Source organism: Pseudophryne corroboree, chromosome 12, assembly GCF_028390025.1.
Source record: "Pseudophryne corroboree isolate aPseCor3 chromosome 12, aPseCor3.hap2, whole genome shotgun sequence".
Classification (NCBI taxonomy): Eukaryota; Metazoa; Chordata; class Amphibia; order Anura; family Myobatrachidae; genus Pseudophryne; species Pseudophryne corroboree.
The window spans coordinates 76966695-76987192 of NC_086455.1; the positions used below are offsets into that span (position 1 = coordinate 76966695).

Here is a 20498-nt window from a genome sequence, read left to right on the forward strand (position 1 = left end):
GTGGGGCTATTTGTCCAGTCACGATACACATTCACCACAGCAGCACGCGAACAGGTCACACACTGCGCTGTTTTAGAAATACTGCCACCCTTGGCCCGGAAACCAATAACCATCCCTTTTTGTAACTCTGGTAAATCGCCCCATTAACCCATGACAGCAACAAGTGATATGTGTACGAAGTGTCGGACTGGGGCATGAAGGGCCCACCGGGGATGCAGTGGTAGGGGCCCATGCTTAGAGGCTTAGCGTGAGTGCATATACTGGGCCCTTTAATAAATATAGATAGTAAATACTGCTAGTGCATGTATGATAATGTACCAGATTAATAACAGCAATGCTCTGTACAAAATACACCATAGTCCTGTGCAGTATATAGCATATTTATAATATAGAACTCAAGTGCACAGTCTGGATCCTGGTGCCTAGAGGAGGGGGTGGGCCCCCAAGCAGTGGGGCCCACCACTGGTTTCCCCTGTACCACTGTGGGCCAGTCCAACCCTGTGTGTGTAGACGGCCTATTGCACACCTTATATACCCACCAAGCCAGCGCACGACATGTGACGTACTTCACGGGATACGCGCTGCGACATCAAATGTAGGAGGTGGTCATGATAATGTGACTCGACTGTGTAGCAATAATGATTAGTCTTCTTTGTCATCATCACACACATTGTCCTTTTCATAGGTAGACAAACAATTTGGCAGTTGCTCAATCATACCTGGAGATAATTATATATCAGGTGCTGGAAGGGGGAGGGGTCACAGATAAACAACAGACAAATTACATGGCCCTATGTGGGCACTACTATTATGTAGGTTAGGACTGCTGTATCAGAGAAGCCGTGACGTGGCCAGCAGCTAAACATGTGTTTGCAAACATTTATGACTAATTCTCTGAATTTTATTACCAGATAGGTTCAGGGATGGTTACAGGTAATTTTCAGTGTGCGGAAGGGAATTTAGGGGTGGGGATTTGCACCCCCCTCCTCTCTGTCTGTTGTTTATATGTGACCCCTCCCCCTTCCAGCACCTGATATATAATTATCTCCAGGTATGATTGAGCAACTGCCAAATTGTTTGTCTGCTTGTGCGCAAGAGGCATTGAATGGGAGCAGCATTTGGAAGGCATGCTGTTCCTTGTAGTGCCAATGGGAGATCCTGGGGGTGGCTCCTGGGTAAGTTAGCTCTCTGTCTGGAAGTGTTTTAGTAATAGCCTTTATCATGAGGCCTACTGTGACAAATTACATGGCCCTATGTGGGCACTACTATTATGTAGGTTAGGACTGCTGTATCAGAGAAGCCGTGACGTGGCCAGCAGCTAAACATGTGTTTGCAAACATTTGTGACTAATTCTCTGAATTTTATTACCAGATAGGTTCAGGGATGGTTACAGGTAATTTTCAGTGTGCGGAAGGGAATTTAGGGGTGGGGATTTGCACCCCCCTCCTCTCTGTCTGTTGTTTATCTGTGACCCCTCCCCCTTCCAGCACCTGATATATAATTATCTCCAGGTATGATTGAGCAACTGCCAAATTGTTTGTCTGCTTGTGCGCAAGAGGCATTGAATGGGAGCAGCATTTGGAAGGCATGCTGTTCCTTGTAGTGCCAATGGGAGATCCTGGGGGTGGCTCCTGGGTAAGTTAGCTCTCTGTCTGGAAGTGTTTTAGTAATAGCCTTTATCATGAGGCCTACTGTGACAAATTACATGGCCCTATGTGGGCACTACTATTATGTAGGTTAGGACTGCTGTATCAGAGAAGCCGTGACGTGGCCAGCAGCTAAACATGTGTTTGCAAACATTTGTGACTAATTCTCTGAATTTTATTACCAGATAGGTTCAGGGATGGTTACAGGTGATTTTCAGTGTGCGGAAGGGAATTTAGGGGTGGGGATTTGCACCCCCCTCCTCTCTGCCTTTTCATAGGTATTCTTCTCTAATGCAATCTCTGTCTACCAGTTCATTAGGTTTCACTATACTGTAGGATTCTAGTCTCCACATCTTAGAACCTGCTCGCCTGTTCTCAATCATAATTGCAAACTGGCAAAGAGCTGGGAGATAGACCTCCCTATATTTGCTCCAAGCCCGCAGGGAGAACAAAACACTACACTGTATCTGATTACAGTTTTTGCTGAACTTGGAACAGTTTAGCGAATACAATTGTTTAGTCCGGAATGTGTTTTTTTTTTTTTGTTTTTTTTTACCTTGTAAAGTTTTACTTAATATTTAACTTGAAACACACCTGTTTTTGATAGTTTTTGGGGAGATTGGGGGGTGGGGGGGGGGGGTTGTCCTTTTATATGACAGAAAACATAATTCACATTGTATTTACAGTCATGTTTATTTAAGCTTAGAGAATATGTTTGGAAAGGGGGGAAACGCATTATGCAATAAAACAGAACTGCATCATTTTATACATTTATTCCCCAACACTTCAATATATAGCACATACTTATTGTCTGCCCCATATTTAGTTTACATAAAAATATACTTAATTAGCCAACTATATAATAAAAATTACCAGCATTCTATTTTGATTCTACAGTTAGTATAATATATAATAGTGGAGATTGTTGGGGTCACAGTTATACAGCCATGGTAGACCATACCCCATACTTTCCTTGTAGACCTCCTCCTTAATGCAACTTAATGCTCACACCGCTACTGATTTTCCAGTGACCTTTATCGTTGTTTAACACTTTCCCCTTATAGCGTTCTTTAATGTTTAAATGGGCACTCGGCTGTCAGTCTCCACCATAATTGGGCTCCAAAGAATCCAGCTGGTCAGCCTACAAACAGTGCCTCTGAAACTTCCTCCTGTGGTCACTAATCTAGCCTCTCAATCTGTAAGACTAATGGTGCATACACACGGTGAGATATTGACTATGCGATTTCCCTGGAACTCCCCCAGAGCCCAGAAGCACTGATTTTGACTAAGTGCTAATTTTGACTGTACTTTGTATTAGGTAGTACACTATATAGTCAAGATTGATATGCCTGCACAGTCTATCTCACCTTGCGATTTGCACTAACTTTCCTTGTGATTTTGACTATATAGTCAAAATCGTAAGGAGAAATTTCAGCGTGTGTACACACCTTAAGGTCACCTTAAAGTTTTTCTAGGACATGGGTCTTCAAACTGCGGCCCTCCAGGTGTTGTGGAGCTACACATCCCAGCTTGCCTTGCGTCAGTTTTAGCATACCTTAATAGAAAACTGTGGCAGGGGATGCTGGGATGTATAGTTCCACAGCAGCTGGAGGGCCACAGGTTGAAGGCCCATGCTCTAGACCATATCTGCAGTAAGTGGGGGCGATAATCAGATATGACCCTGGTTTCCCTAATTAATACATAGATCCATCCACATATAGCAACAGAAGATAATTACTAAATCAGCTATTGTGGCAAATACATGGGAAGTTACACTTTTTCTAATAAGGATTGCAAATAAAGCTTTAAAAAAAAATACATATTGGAATAAAATATTTTGTTTCAATTTAATTACATACTTTTATATGGCACAAAATCTGTCCTGATGTCCACAGTTGGTCAAGTGAGATTTAATGCAATATAATCAATGTGTAAAGCAAGGCAGTCAAGTGCAAACCAAAATTTATTTGAGGTTTGCGTCTGAAACCAGGCTTTTTCTCCAAGTAGAGTGCAAAGAGAGAGGAGGATTTAACCAAATGTGTACCTGTCCAAAAATGATACTGAACAGACTAATGCACTGTTGTGTAATAATATGAGAGCTTTGACATTTACCAGTATAGAAAGATACACACACGGTGGTAAGTACGCTAAATAGGAGGGCAGGTCTACTGTAGTATTATTGGTTTGTGCAAACAGCCTAACTTTTGCTAATGATCTATTCCACCATTGTTTGCTAAACCTTGAAATATTGCAATTAATCTTCATTATGGCAAAGACAAGTAGTACATATTTTACATGTATTCTTAAGCATCTAGTAGAAGTAGTGTGATCAGAAAATACTATTATGAAGTCAAACTGGTGTAACTAAATTGCTGAATATTTAATGATGCAAGCAAAAGCATTTAAGTAGGAAATCAAGGCAGTGTATCTTCTCTGTTTCACGTACTAAGAGATAACCCTCTTATTCAGCACACGAATGGACAAAACCATGCTGCACTGCAGGTGGGGTTAGATGTAACATGTGCAGAGAGATTTAGATTTGGGTGGGTTATTTTGTTTCTGTACATGGCAAATACTGTCCACTTTATTTTTACACTGCAATTTAGATTTCAGTTTGAAGTGTAACACACCCCACCCAAATCTAAATCTCTCTGCACATGTTACATCTGCCCCACCTGCAGTGCACATGGTTCTGCCCATTAGTGTGCTTTTTTAGTTTGCTAACAAACCTGAATAAAGCCCTAAATTTATCTTGGAATTCCTCAAACTGTTTTGGGTTCTCTACATGGAATTTTTATGATATTCTTCAAATGCCATTGAATTAATTTAACCAAATCAATTTCTATATCTGTTCTACAGTATTTGATATTCCCCCCGCAAAAAAAAAAAGAGTGCATTTTATGATTACACCAAATATCCTGTGGGGGTCCCAGGCTGTGGGGGTCCCAGTTTTGTTTTTGTTTTTCTTAACATTTATGGACACTCTTAATAAAGGATATATAGTTTCATCAACTTGTACACAGTTTTACACATATACAGTGTGAATATTATAAAATACCATTTTCTATAAGAACGACTTATAATTAAGCAATATCTTATCTTTAACATATCAACATACAAAGAACAATATATTCCACAACCATATTTTTAGTCCTTAAATATGTTTTTTTATAGTTAGACTTTTGTGCTTACACCTATAACATTCGCTCATAATGTTTCTCTTTGCTATACAAACATATAATTAGCAAATGTAAAATTACATTTAAGTCGAACTGCAAAACGATCTGTTTTATTGGTTGGGTCGTTCCAGTATTTTAATATAAATGTCTCGTATACATAAAAAGAATTTCAGTTCTGAGTTATCTGCAATAGGCCTTTTTATTTTTCAGTTGTTTTTGAGTTTTTGCCCTTTTTTTTAACAATTAACTTAGTGATATTTCATCCAATTCTCTGTCAGTTTATCTTTCTCAGTAAATCCATTTATATGTTGTATTCTTGACACTTTTCTTCCTTCTGTTTTATTGTTGTTAAGTACTGTAGTAGGTATGAAATACGCAAAAAAAAAATTCTAATGATTATAGGTTTGAAAAAAATAAAAAGATTGGAATTTTCTATTAACCATTACTCAGACCGAGACGTTTGTTAATGACATATCTTATACCCCATAGTTTGTTATACTAAAATGTAGCAAAATATGAATTCTTGGGTTTACTCGTACAGGTGCCAAAAAACATCTAACCTAACTTTGTTATAATACACCTTGATGTAAGTTAGTTTTGGGTGCAAAACGATACTGTAGATCTGAAAATAAAACTGACCCATTAAAACAAATATACTGCATCAAAGACCAGTGCCCCACAAATATAAACAAATAGCTAATTATAATTCCTATAGAATAAATTCATGCATGACTGGTTTATAGGGGTTCTGTATCAGTGTTTCTGTCCTGTCACAGGTGGGTAACATTCCACGGATGAGTCTCAGATGCTATGACGTCATATCATTCTTGTAGGTGAGTATTAGACTGACCAATCACTAACCTTGACAAATAATTTATCTGTTGGCGGGGGGTGGGGGGAGCTGGTAAAGTGACAATTTTAGATGCTTTTTACATTCGCCTTTTACTTTCTTACAGTGACCTACATAACATTTCAACCCCAGCTTATGTTTTGTTGATTGTTAAATCACAGATCTAAAAAGGTCCTTAGTCATTCCAGTTTTCTCGTTGTCATTTACGCACTACAGACATCTTTCCGAGTCTCTCTCAGCCTCTGTGTCGCCTGTGCCTGCGTTCTGAGCGGTGCTTAGAGCAGCTGGCACAGCAGAAGCTGTTGTAGTATTCATTGGCACAAAGTTGAGCATAAACAATAAGGTCACAATTAGCCAGTTCAGGACGGTCAATGCATTCACTGTCGGTATTCATGTTTTGAACTGCGGATGCTAAATAGAAAAAAGAAAACAAATGGTGATTAGTTTTTTTTTGTTTTTTTTCTGTATAGCCAGTAAAACAGATGTTACAGTATATATTTTAGAATGAACAAGGGATTTATTTTGGAGAAATACAACTATGTTGACCCCCCCCCCCCCCCTCCCTTCAGTATCACCCAGGCCCCTCGGATGTCACAACAGCCCTGAATTAATTAGTGTGGCATAAAGCTGCACTTGCTCACACTGCAAGGGGACTTTTGGCTAAAAGATCGACCCCTAAGAGTCAGCCTCATTACCCATGTGTCTACGTTGACTTTATATAAATAATTTGTAGATGATAAGGAATAAAGGCCCAGATGTACTAAGCCTTAAAAAGTGATAAAGTGGAGATGGATAAAGAGTGATAACTGACCGGCCAATCAGCTCCTAACTGCCATGCCAAAGGCTGTATTTCAAAAATGACAGTTAGGAGTTGGTTGGCCGGTTATTTATCTCTCTTTATCCATCTCCACTTTATTTCTTGTTAATGGTTAATACATTTGGGCTTTAATAACGTTTGTGTGGGAGGATATATTTTTTTTTAAATCAAATAGATTTTATTGTGAGTGCAAAACAGATACTTCAGCACAATACACCATAACATGAATATAATCAGTGAACAGGTGATTGAGAACGCATTGTGATTACACATACAAAAAAAATTCTCCGAAAAGGTGGGAGAGAAAGAGAAAAATATAACATATTAACGTTTTATCTGGTGATTTGGGAATTAAGTGAGAGGACGGGTTTCGTAGAGCAGGGGAATGTAAAAATCAAGATGAGGAGTGAGCTCGCTGAAAGCCAAGCTGTAAAGGAGATAGCGAGTATTAGGCTAAACAGATGTGTAAAGTAGAAGGGAAGGGTAGGATAGAAAGAAGAGATCAAGAGATGCTAAAGGAAGAAGAAAAAGCAAAGTTTCGTCGTGAGTCGGGGGCCTGAGAAGTCAGAAAGGAATATCTGATCTGATCGAGGAGACCGCGCCGTCCAACTTAGATTCCATTGATTCTTTAAAGTCCATTATGAGCGATTTCAGGGCTAAGATATCCTCTTTGGTCGACAGGACAGGAGAAGGGGATGAGTCGTCCTTATCTGAAGAGGAAAGGCTCGGAGAAGGAGGGCCTGAGGGCGAGGAGGGTTTGTCGCTCTTGTCGTTTTTAGTGAAATGGTGGGAGATATCTGTCACCGCACGCTTTCTTGTATTCGGGTTGAACTTAGACATGATTACACCCTGGCAGGTAGATTAGAACAGGGAGCGGTTAAACAAAGCACTGCAGAGAAATTTCTGGAACAAATCCACCAAACAGCCAGAGGAAGAACCACTGGAGGGCTGAGTTACGGTGCGCTCAGTGGGGCATGGGGATTATGAAGTGTCGTAGGCTGCCGCGAGGACTCCTCAGCATTGCCGCTCGCCCAATCACTCTCCGCTGGGTGGCTGCTAAGAGGCTAGGTACCACACGAGCCCTTCCTGGCGGTAGAGAACAGGGCCCATATGAGTCGGGGGATCAGGGGGCGAAGGTCATCTACCCCTCGCAGCAGAGGGGTAGAGACGGCACCAGTTGAGACGGGGGAGATGAGCACCTCTCCTGGGGGTCACGATCTGCCCCTCGTGCCATGCAGGTTGGAGGAGGACCACTGCCGACTAGCCAACACAGCCGTGTATAATGAGAGGCGGCGGTGGTATTAGCGGCACTCCGTTGCCGCAGGCAGACGCCTGGGATACCCGGGCCGTTGGAGCGGGAGCCTCTATGCAGCCGAAACGGTTTTCTCGATCTCCAGGGGGTGAGCGGGCCGCAATCCGCAGGAGCCCTACCGGTACTCCCCTATTCTGCGGGTTCCGCCCTGATTTAGCCACGGAGGGTAGGAGGGTGGGAATGTATACGGGGGGCCGAGGTGAGGGGTATGCGTTGCCCCAACCAGATGGGCGAGACAGTATGGGACACCCAGGCGCAGCGGGCCCGCGAAGGTACTACTTAGATGGGGGCAGCCCGTGGGGGTGTAAGGAGCGTGCAGGCTGTGATCGCTGGCAGATCTGCAGCTTTGCTTCACACCACTGTATTATAGGTTATGGGCCAGGGGTCGGTGTCTGGAGGGCGCCTGGTATATGGGCCAGCCTCCTTTGCCCCCTCAGTGCGCTTACCTCCTTCAGCAGAGACCCCAGATCCACGTCCCCAGCCCTGCCGGGCTCCACCGCCGTCTGCTGAGTGAGGCTGGAGAGGAGGGTATCACTCCCCGTCTGCGTGGTCCGGAGCGCAGCGTTCAGCGGTGGGAGCCGCCAGCCGTGGGTTGGTGAGTATCCGTCCGGCAAGGGGAGAGGGGAAGTCCGATACAGCCGCAAGTGCCGCGGAGAGCGGTCAGGATGCCGACGGAGCCGCTGGTTCGGGTGCCGGGCAGGGCCGGAACTCTAAGTCCCGGTCTGTGAGGGGGAGACAGGCCGCAACCCGCAGAGAGGCCTAGAGCTTCTCCTGGCTCCGCGAACACCGTTCACCCGCAGGTAGAGAGGGGGGGGGGGGGAATGAGGTACAGGGGGTTAGAGCGTGGCTAGGGGATATAAGGCCACTAAAAGCAGTCTAAATAGCAGGAGCCCCTGAAGCACACTTCTTCTCTTGTGTGGGAGGATATTTTAAGGTACTGAAGGGAGTCTTGAAAAAAAGGGCTTGTAGAACTGTACCAGGAGGATGAAAGTGTGCCGGGGCCAGGGGCGGATTGGTCCACCAGGACACCATGATAGATTCCAATGGGCCGGCCTCATATCCGCCTCAGCCAGGCCGATTCACACTCAGGCTGGGCTGGTGCACACTGCTTCCAGTACTTGTGGTTCATTGGAATGCAATCCGGAAGTTAGGCTAGCGGGCACTTCCAGGTGCCGCTAGCTGTGAAAAGTGGTGAAGCTGGTCTACCAATGGGGGACCTTAAGAAAGTTAACCAGCCCAGCAGCATCCAGCAGGTCTCTTCAACGAGCCCGGCCTGGGAGCAGCAGCAAAGCGATGGTCGGAGCCGGGTTCACTACACCCGCTGCCACCCCAGCTCTCACACTCTCACTGAACTGGCCAGAGTGGAAACTGAGCAGTGAAAGGGACCCGACAGAGAGGTTATTTTTAATTACATTATTTGCATTGTTATGTTGGTGTAAGGGTTAGGGCGTCCCCGGTCACAGTGTATGGTTTGGGGACTGGACAGGAGCAAGATGTACTTTGTTCTCAGGATGCCAGCTGATCAGGCTGGACTCACAGCCAGCCCTGGGACAATCTCTTATGTAAAGTCCTTCAGCCCTACAGCTGCCCAATGTCTGTCTATGATGATGGGCCTTTTTATGCGGTGTCTACGCCTGTAATGCGGTGGCTATGTATGTAATGTGGTGCTAGTCATATAATGTGGTGCTATACATGTAGTGCGGTGCTATACCTGTAATGATGTGCTGTTCGTGTTATGTGGTGCTATTTGTGTAATATAGTGCTATACATGTAGGGGGTAATTCAGAGTTGATCGCAGCAGCAAATTTGTTAGCAGTTGGGCAAAACCATGTGCACTGCAGGGGGCAGATATAACATGTGCAGAGAGAGTTAGATTTGGGTGGGGTGTGTTCAAACTGAAATCTAAATTGCGGTGTAAAAATAAAGCAGCCAGTATTTATCCTGCACAGAAACAAAATAACCCACCCAAATCTAACTCTCTCTGCAAATGTTACATCTGCCCCCTCTGCAGTGCACATTGTTTTGCCCAACTGCTAACAAATTTGCTGCTGCGATCAACTCTGAATTAGGCCCGTAATGTGGTGTTAATATTATTATTATCCTTTATTTATATGGCACCACAAGGGTTCCGCAGCGCCCAATTACAGAGTACATAAATAATCAAACAGGAAAACAGCAACTTACAGTTGATGACAGTATAGGACAAGTACAGGGTAAATAAACATAGTTACATCAGCAGATGACACTGGAATAGGTATCAGGTGGCAGAAGACTGCTGGATGTGGTACAGTTGAAGATTATTAAAGTAAGACAAAGGATAAGCACATGAGGGAAGAGGGCCCTGCTCGTGAGAGCTTACAATCTAAAGGGGAGGGGTAGACAGACAGGGGTAACACAGATGGGGTACATAGAGAATGTGGAACAGAGGCTTAGGATGAGATTTGGCTGGGTTTGGTTAAGAAGTGGGTCTTAAGAGGCCGTTTAAAGTTTTGTAGAGAGGTGGAGAGTCTGAGGGGGAGAGGTAGGGAATTCCAGAGAAGTGGTGCAGCACGTGAAAAATCTTGGAGGTAGGAGTGGGAGGAAGTAATCCGTAGGCAGGAGAGTCGTCGTGCATTAGCAGAGCGAAGAGGACGGGTGGGAGTGTAAAGGGAGATAAGGTCAGAGATGTAGGTGGGAGAGGAGTGGGTGAGGGCTTTGTAAGCGAGTGTGAGAAGCTTGAAATGGATTCTGAAAGGGAAGGGGAGCCAGTGAAGTTCTAGTAGGAGAGGAGAGGTAGACGTAGTGCGTTTGGTGAGGAAAATGAGCCGGGCAGCAGCATTGAGGATAGATTGGAGTGGAGAGAAGTGTTTGTCAGGAATGCCAGTCAGGAGGAGATTACAGTAGTCCAGTCTGGAGATGACCAGTGAGTGGATAAGAGTCTTAGCAGCATCCTGGGTCAGAAAGGGTCTGATCCTGGAAATATTTTTTAGATGAAAACGGCAGGTTTGTGAGAGGTGCTGAATGTGTGGTTTGAAGGAGAGGGAGGAGTCAAGGATTACTCCAAGACAGCGCACTTGGAGGCTAGAGGAGATAGTAGTGCCATCAATAGATAATGAGATTGTGGGAGGTAAGGTTGTGCGGGAGGGAGGGAAGATGATCAGCTCGGTCTTAGACATGTTAAGTTTAAGAAAGCGCTGGGACATCCAGGAAGAGGTAGCAGAGAGACAGTTGGAGATACGAGTGAGGAGAGCAGGGGAGAGGTCTGGAGAGGAAAGATAGATTTGGGTGTCATCAGCATAGAGATGATATTGGAAGCCAAAAGAACTAATGAGCTTACCTAGTGAGGATGTATAGAGAGAGAAGAGAAGAGGACCAAGGACAGAACCTTGGGGTACACCTACAGTTAGTGGAAGTGAGGCGGAGGTGGAGTCATGAGAGGAGACAGAGAATGAACGGTCAGAGAGGTAGGAAGACAGCCAAGAGAGGGCAGTGTCACGCAGACCAATGGAGTGAAGAATTTGCAGTAGGAGAGGATGGTCCACAGTGTCAAACGCAGCAGAGAGATCAAGTAGAATAAGTATAGAGTAGTGTCCCTTAGATTTAGCAGCATGGAGGTCATTGCATAGAAACATAGAATTTGTCGGCAGATAAGAACCACTTGGCCCATCTAGACTGCCCCTTTTTTTTTTTTTTATATTATTTTTATCTCTAACCTTATTTGATCCTTATTTCTTTGTAAGGATATCCTTATGTCTATCCCATGCATGTTTAAATTGCTCTACTGTCTTAGCCTCTACCACCTCTGATGGGAGGCTATTCCACTTGTCCACTACCCTTTCTGTGAAATAATTTTTCCGCAAATTTCCCCTGAACCTCCCCCCCTCCAGTCTCAGTGCATGTCCTCGTGTCCTATTGCTTCTCTTTATTTGGAGAATGTTTCCCTCCTGGACTTTGTTAACACCCTTGATATATTTGAAAGTTTCTATCATGTCCCCCCTTTCCCTTCTCTGCTCCAAACTATACATATTGAGATTTCTCAGTCTTTCTGGGTATGTTTTGTGATGTAGGCCATGCACCATTTTAGTTGCCCTCCTTTGTACAGTTTCTAATGTATTAATATCCTTTTGAAGATATGGCCTCCAGAACTGAATACAGTATTCTAGATGAGGCCGTACCAATGACCTATACAGTGGCATTATTACTTCTTTCTTTCTGCTGCTGATTCCTCTCCCAATGCAGCCAAGCATCTGACTAGCCTTCCTCATTGCCTTGTTACATTGCTTACCTGCCTTTAAGTCATCTGAAATAGTGACTCCTAGATCCCTTTCCTCCTCAGTAGTTTCCAGTATAGTGCCATTAATACTGTATTTAGCTTTAGGATTTTTGAGACCCAAGTGCATGATTTTGCATTTTTTGGCATTAAACTGTAATTGCCAGACTCTTGACCATTCCTCTAGTCTACCTAGATCCTCAATCATTTGTTTTACCCCACCTGGTGTGTCTACCCTGTTGCATACCTTTGTGTCATCTGCAAAAAGGCATACTTTCCCTTTAATGCCATTTGCAATGTCACCAATAAAGATATTAAAAAGCACTGGTCCAAGTACAGATCCCTGGGGTACTCCACTGGTAACATTTCCCTCCTGTGAATGCACTCCATTTACCACAACTCTCTGTTTTCTATCCTTCAACCAAGATCTTATCCATTCAATAATCCTAATATCCAATCCCAAACTTTCAAGTTTATTTAGCAGTCTGCGATGTGGAACTGTGTCAAAAGCCTTACTAAAGTCTAGATAAGCTATATCCATGGCTCCACCTTTATCCATCACTTTAGTCACACAATCAAAAAACTCAATAAGATTTGTTTGACATGATCTCCCCCCAATGAATCCATGCTGTTTGGGATCCAGTAAATTGCCGGATTTGAGATAATCTACAACTCTTTCTTTTAAGAGTGTTTCCATCAATTTCCCTACTACTGATGTAAGACTCACTGGTCTGTAGTTGTTTGCCTCTTCCTTGCTTCCACTTTTGTGCAGTGGGACTACGTTTGCTCTTTTCCAGTCCCCTGGAATTACTCCTGTAGCTAATGACTGGTTGAATAATTCTGTCAATGGTGCTACCAGCACCTCTTTAAGTTCTTTTAGTATCCTTGGATGTATCCCATCTGGCCCCATAGATTTGTCCACTTTCAGCTTTGAGAGTTCTGTTAGGACCTTCTCCTCTGTAAATGTACTTGTTTCATTTTCCTGAATATCCCTGCAACTTAACTGTGGCCCCTTCCCCTCTTTTTCAGTAGTAAATACTGAGCAAAAATAATCATTAAGATGATCTGCTATTAAATTGTCTCCTTCAACAAGACTCCCAGTGTCCGTCTTTAGTTTTATAATTCCGCCTTTTGTTTTTCTCCTTTCGCTTATATACCTAAAAAAAGTTTTGCCACCTTTACCCACTGACTGGGCCATTTTCTCCTCAGCTTGTGCCTTTGCACATCTGATTACCTTCTTTGTCTCCTTCTGTCTAACAAGATATATCTTTTTGTCTTCATTATTTTGTGTCTGCATACTTTTGTAAGGGCAGTTTCAGTGGAGTGGAGAGGACGGAAGCCAGACTGGAATGGGTCAAGTAGTGAGTGTGAGGAAAGAAAGGAAATAAGGCGGTTGTAGACAATACGCTCAAGGAGTTTGGAGGCAAAAGGGAGGAGAGAGATGGGTCGGTAGTTGGAGAGAGTGTTTGGATCAAGGGTAGGTTTTTTAAGAATAGGAGAGATGAGTGCATGCTTGAAGGCAGAGGGGACAGTGCCTGATGAGAGGGAGAGATTGAGAAGGTGGGAAAGATGGGAACAAGCAGAAGGAGAGAGGTAGCGGAGGAGGCGGGACGGGATAGGGTCAAGTGGGGAGGTGGTGAAGGGGGTCTGGGACTGAGGGTCGACAGCACAAAGGTCGACACACCTTAGGTCGACGCCAATTGGTCGACACACCTTAGGTCGACATGGACAAAAGGTCGACAGGAACAAGGTCGACATGGAAAAAAAACCCCAATTAGTGCACCGCGTCCCCTCGCATGGCTCGCTTCGCTCGCCATGCTTCGGGCATGGTGCCTTCGCTCCGCTACCGCTTCGCTCTGCACACTTTACCGTTCCAATCGTAGTCCACGTGGATCGTTAAGTATGAAAAGGTTCAAAAAAAGAAAAAAATCGTGAAAAACTCATGTCGACCTTTTTCCATGTCGACCTTGTTCCTGTCGACCTTTTGTCCATGTCGACCTAAGGTGTGTCGACCAATTGACGTCGACCTAAGGTGTGTCGACCTTTGTGCTGTCGACCTGGAGTCCGGATACCGGTGAGGGGACAGGAATGAATGAGGGCCATGACTTCCTCTCCAGATGCATGGGAGATAGATGTCAGAGTTGGTGGGAGGGATGGGGAGGGGTGGTAAGGGATGGGAGAAAGCTGGTTACTGATGGTCTGGTGTGATGTGATGTCCTTACGTATGGAGTCAATTTTGGATGTGAAGTAAGTGGCAAAGTCAAGAGCAGAGAGTGAGGAAAGGAGACGAGGTGGAGGTGGGCAGAGGAGTGAGTTGAGAGTGGCAAAGAGGCGCCGGGGGTTGGAAGACTGGGAGGAGATGAGGTTCTTGAAGTATGACTGTTTAGCAAGAGAAAGGGCAGCACTGAAGGATGAGAGCATAAGTTTGAAATGGAGAAAGTCTGCCTTAGAGCGTGATTTCCTCCATTGACGCTCAGCAGTACATGAGCATTTTTGCAGAAATCTGGTGCATTTGGTATGCCAGGGTTGAGGTGTTAATTTGCGAGGGTGAATAGTGGTTGGTGGAGCAACAGAGTCAAGAGCAGAAGTGAGGGATGCATTGTATATGGAAGTGGCTTGTTCAGGGCATGAGAGAGAGAGAATAGGAGAGAGAAATGAGTCAAACAGGGAGGAAAGGAATGTGGTGTCAATAGCCTCAATGTTACGCTTAGTGATGGTAGCCTTGGGAGGTAGAGATGGGGAAGTCGAGAGAAATAGGTTAAAGGAGAGCAGGTGGTGGTCAGAGAGGGGAAATGGGGAATTGGAAAAATCAGAAATATCACAGCGGTGAGTGAAGACCAGATCTAGTGAGCTCCCATTCACATGGGAGGGTGAGGAGGTCCACTGGGAGAGACCAAGTGAAAAAGTGAGGTTAAGGAGTTTAGAGGCAGGGGATTGTGTGGGGATGTCAATAGGGATGTTAAAATCGCCTAGGATAATGGAGGGAATGTCAGAAGAGAGGAAGTGAGGAAGCCAGGAAGCAAAGTTGTCGATGAATTTGGAAGCAGCGCCAGGGGGGCGGTAAATGACAGCTACTCTAAGATGGACTGGTTGGAAGAGGCGTATAGTATGGACCTCAAATGTAGAGAATGTAATGCGGTGCTATTTGCATAATGCAGTGCTATTTGTATAATGTGGTGCTATTCATGTAATAATGTGGTGGCTATGTATGTAATCAGGAGCAGATTGGCCACTGGGACAGATTCTGCTGCGCTGGTCCCCTGTGTCTGTGTTTCACTACTTGTGTGTGCTCCCTCCCTGTACTTTAAAACATATAAGGTTAAAAAAAGGGGTTTGTAGAATTAAAAATCAATAAAATCAGAAGTAGATTAAAGGCATGACAGCAGCATCAGTAGACACTGAAAGTGGGCATATCAGTCCTTGTATATTCAGACGTACAGATGTGCATCAGGGAAGGGTATTGTAGCAGCATATGCATAAAGTCACAGGTAAACATTAGCATAACGTAAAGCACACGAGGCCCCAACTGTGTCTATCTCAGAATCAGGACCTCTGAGGAGTGGCCCCGCCCTCTTTACAGCCCCTCCCCCTCAACAGACTCCACCCCTATTAGGGCTGCTTCCAAAAATGTCGCGGGCAGGTGGTCGATCCCAATCCGCCCCTGGCCGGGGCAGATTATGCAGCTTGGATTCTTAGGACCTTTCCACCTAGTTTCCAGAGTCTGTGCTGTTTGTGTTTTGGATCCAGCGCTATATGTAACCTTGAAAAACTCTTTTGATGGGACAGTGTTCTGCTATAGTAGTTACTTCACAGATGTAACAAAGATTTGTACCTAAAGGATAGGCGAGTTATTTGTTTAAAATAATCACTTCCTATCATATTATTATAAGTAGGCTTACCATACGAACCCTTTAAACCAGGACACCAATGAATTACATAAGTTCTGTGGCTCATTAAAGCCAGGTGAAATGCAGGCTTCAGTCAGCCAGCCACAGAACCTGTGCAAGTCATGAGTATCCCGGTTTAAAGGGATAGTATTGTAAGTCTAAATGTAAGTAGTATTCACCACTGTCCTCCAGTTATTGCCTTTGCTTGAATTTTTACTTGGATTATATTCTGCAAAGAAATATTATAACAACGAGCCAGTGAATAGACCTAACTTCTGTTATTCATCACTGACAGACAATGTGTGCATAAATAAAAGTCTAAGGTGCTTTTTAGATGAGTGTATTGAGAACTCTTACTTTGTGTCAATATCAGTGTACACTATTTTACTACTTTCTCTTTTCTTAAAATTAGAGGTGCACAAATCGGAGGAAGACCCAGTGGGCACCAAACAAGTGCAACCAATAATAGACTTTGGCCCTCATTCCGAGTTGTTCGCTCGATAGTTTTTTTCGCAACGGAGCGATTTGTCGCAAACTGCGCATGCGCAATGTTCGCAGTGCGTCTGCGCCAAGTAAATTTGCTAAAAAGTTTGGTATTTTACTCACGGCTTAACGAAGAAATTTCTTCGTTCTGGGGATCGTAGTGTGATTGACAGGAAGTGGGTGTTTCTGGGCGGAAACTGGCCGTTTTATGGGTGTGTGTGAAAAAAGCTGCCGTTTCTGGGAAAAACGCGGGAGTGGCTGGAGAAATGGGGGAGTGTCTGGGGCGAACGCTGGGTGTGTTTGTGACGTCAAACCAGAAACGAAACTGACTGAACTGATCGCAGTGGCAGAGTAAGTCTGGAGCTACTCAGAAACTGCAAAGAAATTTCTTTTCGCAATTCTGCGAATCTTTCGTTCGCAATTCTGCAAAGCTAAGATTCACTCCCAGTAGGCGGCGGCTTAGCGTGTGCAAATCTGCTAAAAGCAGCTAGCGAGCGAACAACTCGGAATGAGGGCCCTTGTACGGTGCATGAATACTACCAAATCACAGGTGAGTTGAACACAACAATTATTGGCTTCAAATAATCTTATCAGGTACACATCATGTATTGTTTGTATTCATTTTCAGTACATCTTTGAAGGAACTACTATAGCAGAACATTGTCCCTATGTAAGGAAGACAGTTCAACATTACATACAATGCTCGGTCCAAAACACAAATCCTTTGCACCAAGGCAGTCATGATAACTATGAATTACTGCATGGATCTTCAACGTTTATTTATTTATTTTGGGCAGAAAACATTATTAAAAATCTCTGTACAACGGTTTTCAACTTATACAGCCAAAATGTAATGGAGACATGGCAGCTTCATACTTTGTTCTGATTAGAGTATGTGATCCGTTGCAACTACCCATAATCAGACACAGCTGGTCATTTTGCTTGGAGAAAGGTTAATTTCAACAGATTATAAAAGCTGCAGAATACCCAGGGTTAGACTGGCCCACAGGGGTACAGCGGAAGGCCCCGGCGGGCCCCACTGATCGGAGGCCCACCTCCTGTAGCGATCAGGTTCCAGACTGTGCACTTGGGCTATGGTATATTTTCTACAATGCATTGCTGTTATTGATCTGGTACACTATCATGCATGTACTAGCAGTATTTATTATATAAGCACTGTCTAATAGTTACCCAAACATCTATGGCAACTGGCCACTTCCCCTCTGAAGACTGGCCACACCCCTAATCATGGCCCCCTATCACTCCATTTCCTCGGTGGGCCCTTCATGCCCCAATCTGAGGCATGTTTGAAGTGCATTTTTATTTAAAGTACATATTTCAGCTAAAATGGCAGTTTTAAGCCCGTCTTCAAATTGTCTTGGCTGCTAAGTGTAAAGTAAAGATATGGGTATAGGTAATAAGAAACACAGTTTAGAAATTGTAATTTCTTTTCTCTTTTGCAATCAGGAGATTTGTGATAATTTTTGCAAGTAACTGTGTTTGAGGCTTGTGCTGGTGATGCCCAGACAGATCCATACTAGATCAAGCCATCAAAACTAGCATACATTTGATATTTGGTTTTCTTGCTTGTTGCTATTGAGAATTGAAAAAAAAAAACTGTTTATTTAAGATATAGCTTTAGAAATAAAAAAAGTAAAAAATTAGTTCATCCAAGGTACAAATGGCAAATGGAACTAATTTAATGATTATGGTATGTTTGTCTCAAGACAAGTACACATTCTATACAATACAAACCAATCAGTTGATTGATAATTGTATAATTTGCTCAGTGTATGTACGGGTGCACACCGATCCGATAACCGCTCTGCAAGGTTAGAGCATTTATCGGATCTGCAGAATTTATCTGCAGCTGTGAACCTGGATGTAGACTCATTTGTATGCTAAAATTAAGACTGTGCCATATAACTCAAAATACAGATGTAGATGTAGGAGTGCCTATTAGCAAGATATATGCTACATATTAAATGTTCATATCACATCAAGTACACAATTTGCATAACAAGGTGTGTATCCTTGTGATTTTGCAGATAAATCACTTTTCTCCTTAAGTTGCGTCTTCAGCTAACTATTCCAGATAGATAAATATGTAAATTTTTCCACTGTGTATGTGATTGTCATGGCAACCAGTCACACTGGACATGATATAGGCCCAGATTCTCAAGCTTTGGGGAGTGATAAATTGCACGATGATAAAGTACCAGCCAACCAGCTCCTAACTGCCATGTTACAGTAAGGAGCTGATTGGTTTGTACTTTATCACAGTGCAATTTATCACTCTCCAAAGCTTGATGAATCTGGGCCATAGTAAGCAAAGGAGCTTTAGAAAACCCCTCTAGACTTTATTTTCACTGTGATTCCTTCCCTTCCCTCTTCTTTCCCCCACTGTTACTGTACATGCCATGTTAACAGTCTGAGACATTCTGTCTATGGGAGTAATTGAGACCTGATTGTAGATGTGCATAAAAATGCACATCTACACTCAAAATCTTTGACATGCGGGGGGGGGGGGGGGGGGGGGAGACGCCCAGCACAGGTCAAGTCCGCTTTGCATGCTGGGTGCTGCCCCCCCCACAGACATGCAAAAACATTTTACGGCAGCGATGCTTTCACATGTTTCAAGTAGCCTTCTGCCTATACAGCCTAGTTGCGAAGGCAGATGGCTACCCACCATGTTTTTGGTCACAGTGGCTGCGTTTGTCATGCAGCCGGCTCGACCTGCCCCTGTAATGGTCCACACACCTCCGTTGTCCGGACTGCGCCCCTTAAATGGAGCGTCCAATGGTGCAGCCAATGTCCACTTGATGTTGTGACTTTCAAAGCATCGCAGTGAATTAGAGCCGAAACCGGTCGGCATGTCAGTAGGATGGGTTGCGGCAAAAGTCGCAGCTGCTACTGCACCTCCGTCCACATCAGAAACACACCCTGAGTAAAGGACTGGGGCAAGCTAAGTATAATGTATAGGCAGATCAGCTGGGTGGCAGTGACAAGAGAGCTATACATTACCTAGCACCCATATAGCATCAAGAGATAACTTACCCACTGGCTTTTGCCTGTGCACTCTGACTTCTGCACTGGCACTAACTGAGTGAGTGCCGCTATATGCGTTGCATGTATAGGATCCCTCATCTGCAGCCTTGGTGTTCCTTATGATCAAGTTGCCGTCATGAGACACATAGGTGTGACGTCCATCTGGCTGCACGGGAACACCATTCCTATTGGCATAAATATCAGTCATGTAACATTCGTCATATTTTCAGTGACAAGATCTATAGCATTTCACATCATGATCAGGAAAACCCTACCCCCTTATTGATGAGCCCCTCTCAGCATCTTCCAGCAGCCTGCTCAGAAATCCAAGTTGCACCAGCACTGGAGACGCTTATGAGAACACCAACTAAATCTGTCTATTACTCTAAATTCATTGATTAAATCAGTGGTTCCCAAACTGGGTGCTATGGCACCCGGGGAGCCTCGAAACACTTGAGGGTGCCCTCGGTTGGTGGTCCAGGACCAATTTAAATTATTTATGGTCAATGTTATAGGCATGGCGGCTTCCAATCATAAAATATATGGACAAACAAGCGAATCCTGTCCCTCGCCACATAACTGAACAGAATATTTGGTCATACCTAAAATGTACATTTGAATAAATCAGAAAGCGGTTACCTTGACCACTGAACGTTGACATTGTCACCTCTCACCACACATCTCAGAGAAGCGTCTTCCCCCTCTTGCACCGCAACTCCACTGGGTGCTTCAGTGATTTTCAGCTCCCCTATGACAAAGTGCGAGAAACATCACATGTTGTGGTCTAACAAGAATCTGTTGTACACTATATCCTGGGATTTCATGAGCATTACTTAGGCTGCATTAAGTGTTTATTGGAGTGTTTGCTTATGGTGCCAGCCTTTTTATTCTTAGAAACATGCGTTGGCTTTCTCCATGACATATATTTTCTTGCCCTCACCTCTAAATCACTAATGTCCCATCTCCTTATTTGGATTTTAAGAGATCTATTTGGAAGTTGAAGAGATGATTAGTTACCTATTTTACA

At 44.0% G+C, this 20498-nt stretch overlaps 1 protein-coding gene across 4 annotated transcripts in view; it reads right to left on the reverse strand.

The window, feature by feature from the left end:
• Positions 1–2320: 2320 nt before the first annotated feature.
• PAPLN (papilin, proteoglycan like sulfated glycoprotein) overlaps positions 2321–20498 on the reverse strand; it is a 275678-nt gene continuing 257500 nt past the window's right edge. For all 4 annotated transcript variants that reach the window (XM_063947669.1, XM_063947668.1, XM_063947670.1 and 1 more), the window contains 3 exons: positions 20111–20219; positions 19481–19656; positions 2321–6086 (listed from right to left, as the gene is read on the reverse strand). In XM_063947669.1, coding sequence (XP_063803739.1) covers positions 5911–6086; positions 19481–19656; positions 20111–20219 — 461 coding nt within the window. In that variant the 3' untranslated portion in view covers positions 2321–5910. The remainder of the gene's footprint in view (positions 6087–19480; positions 19657–20110; positions 20220–20498) is intronic.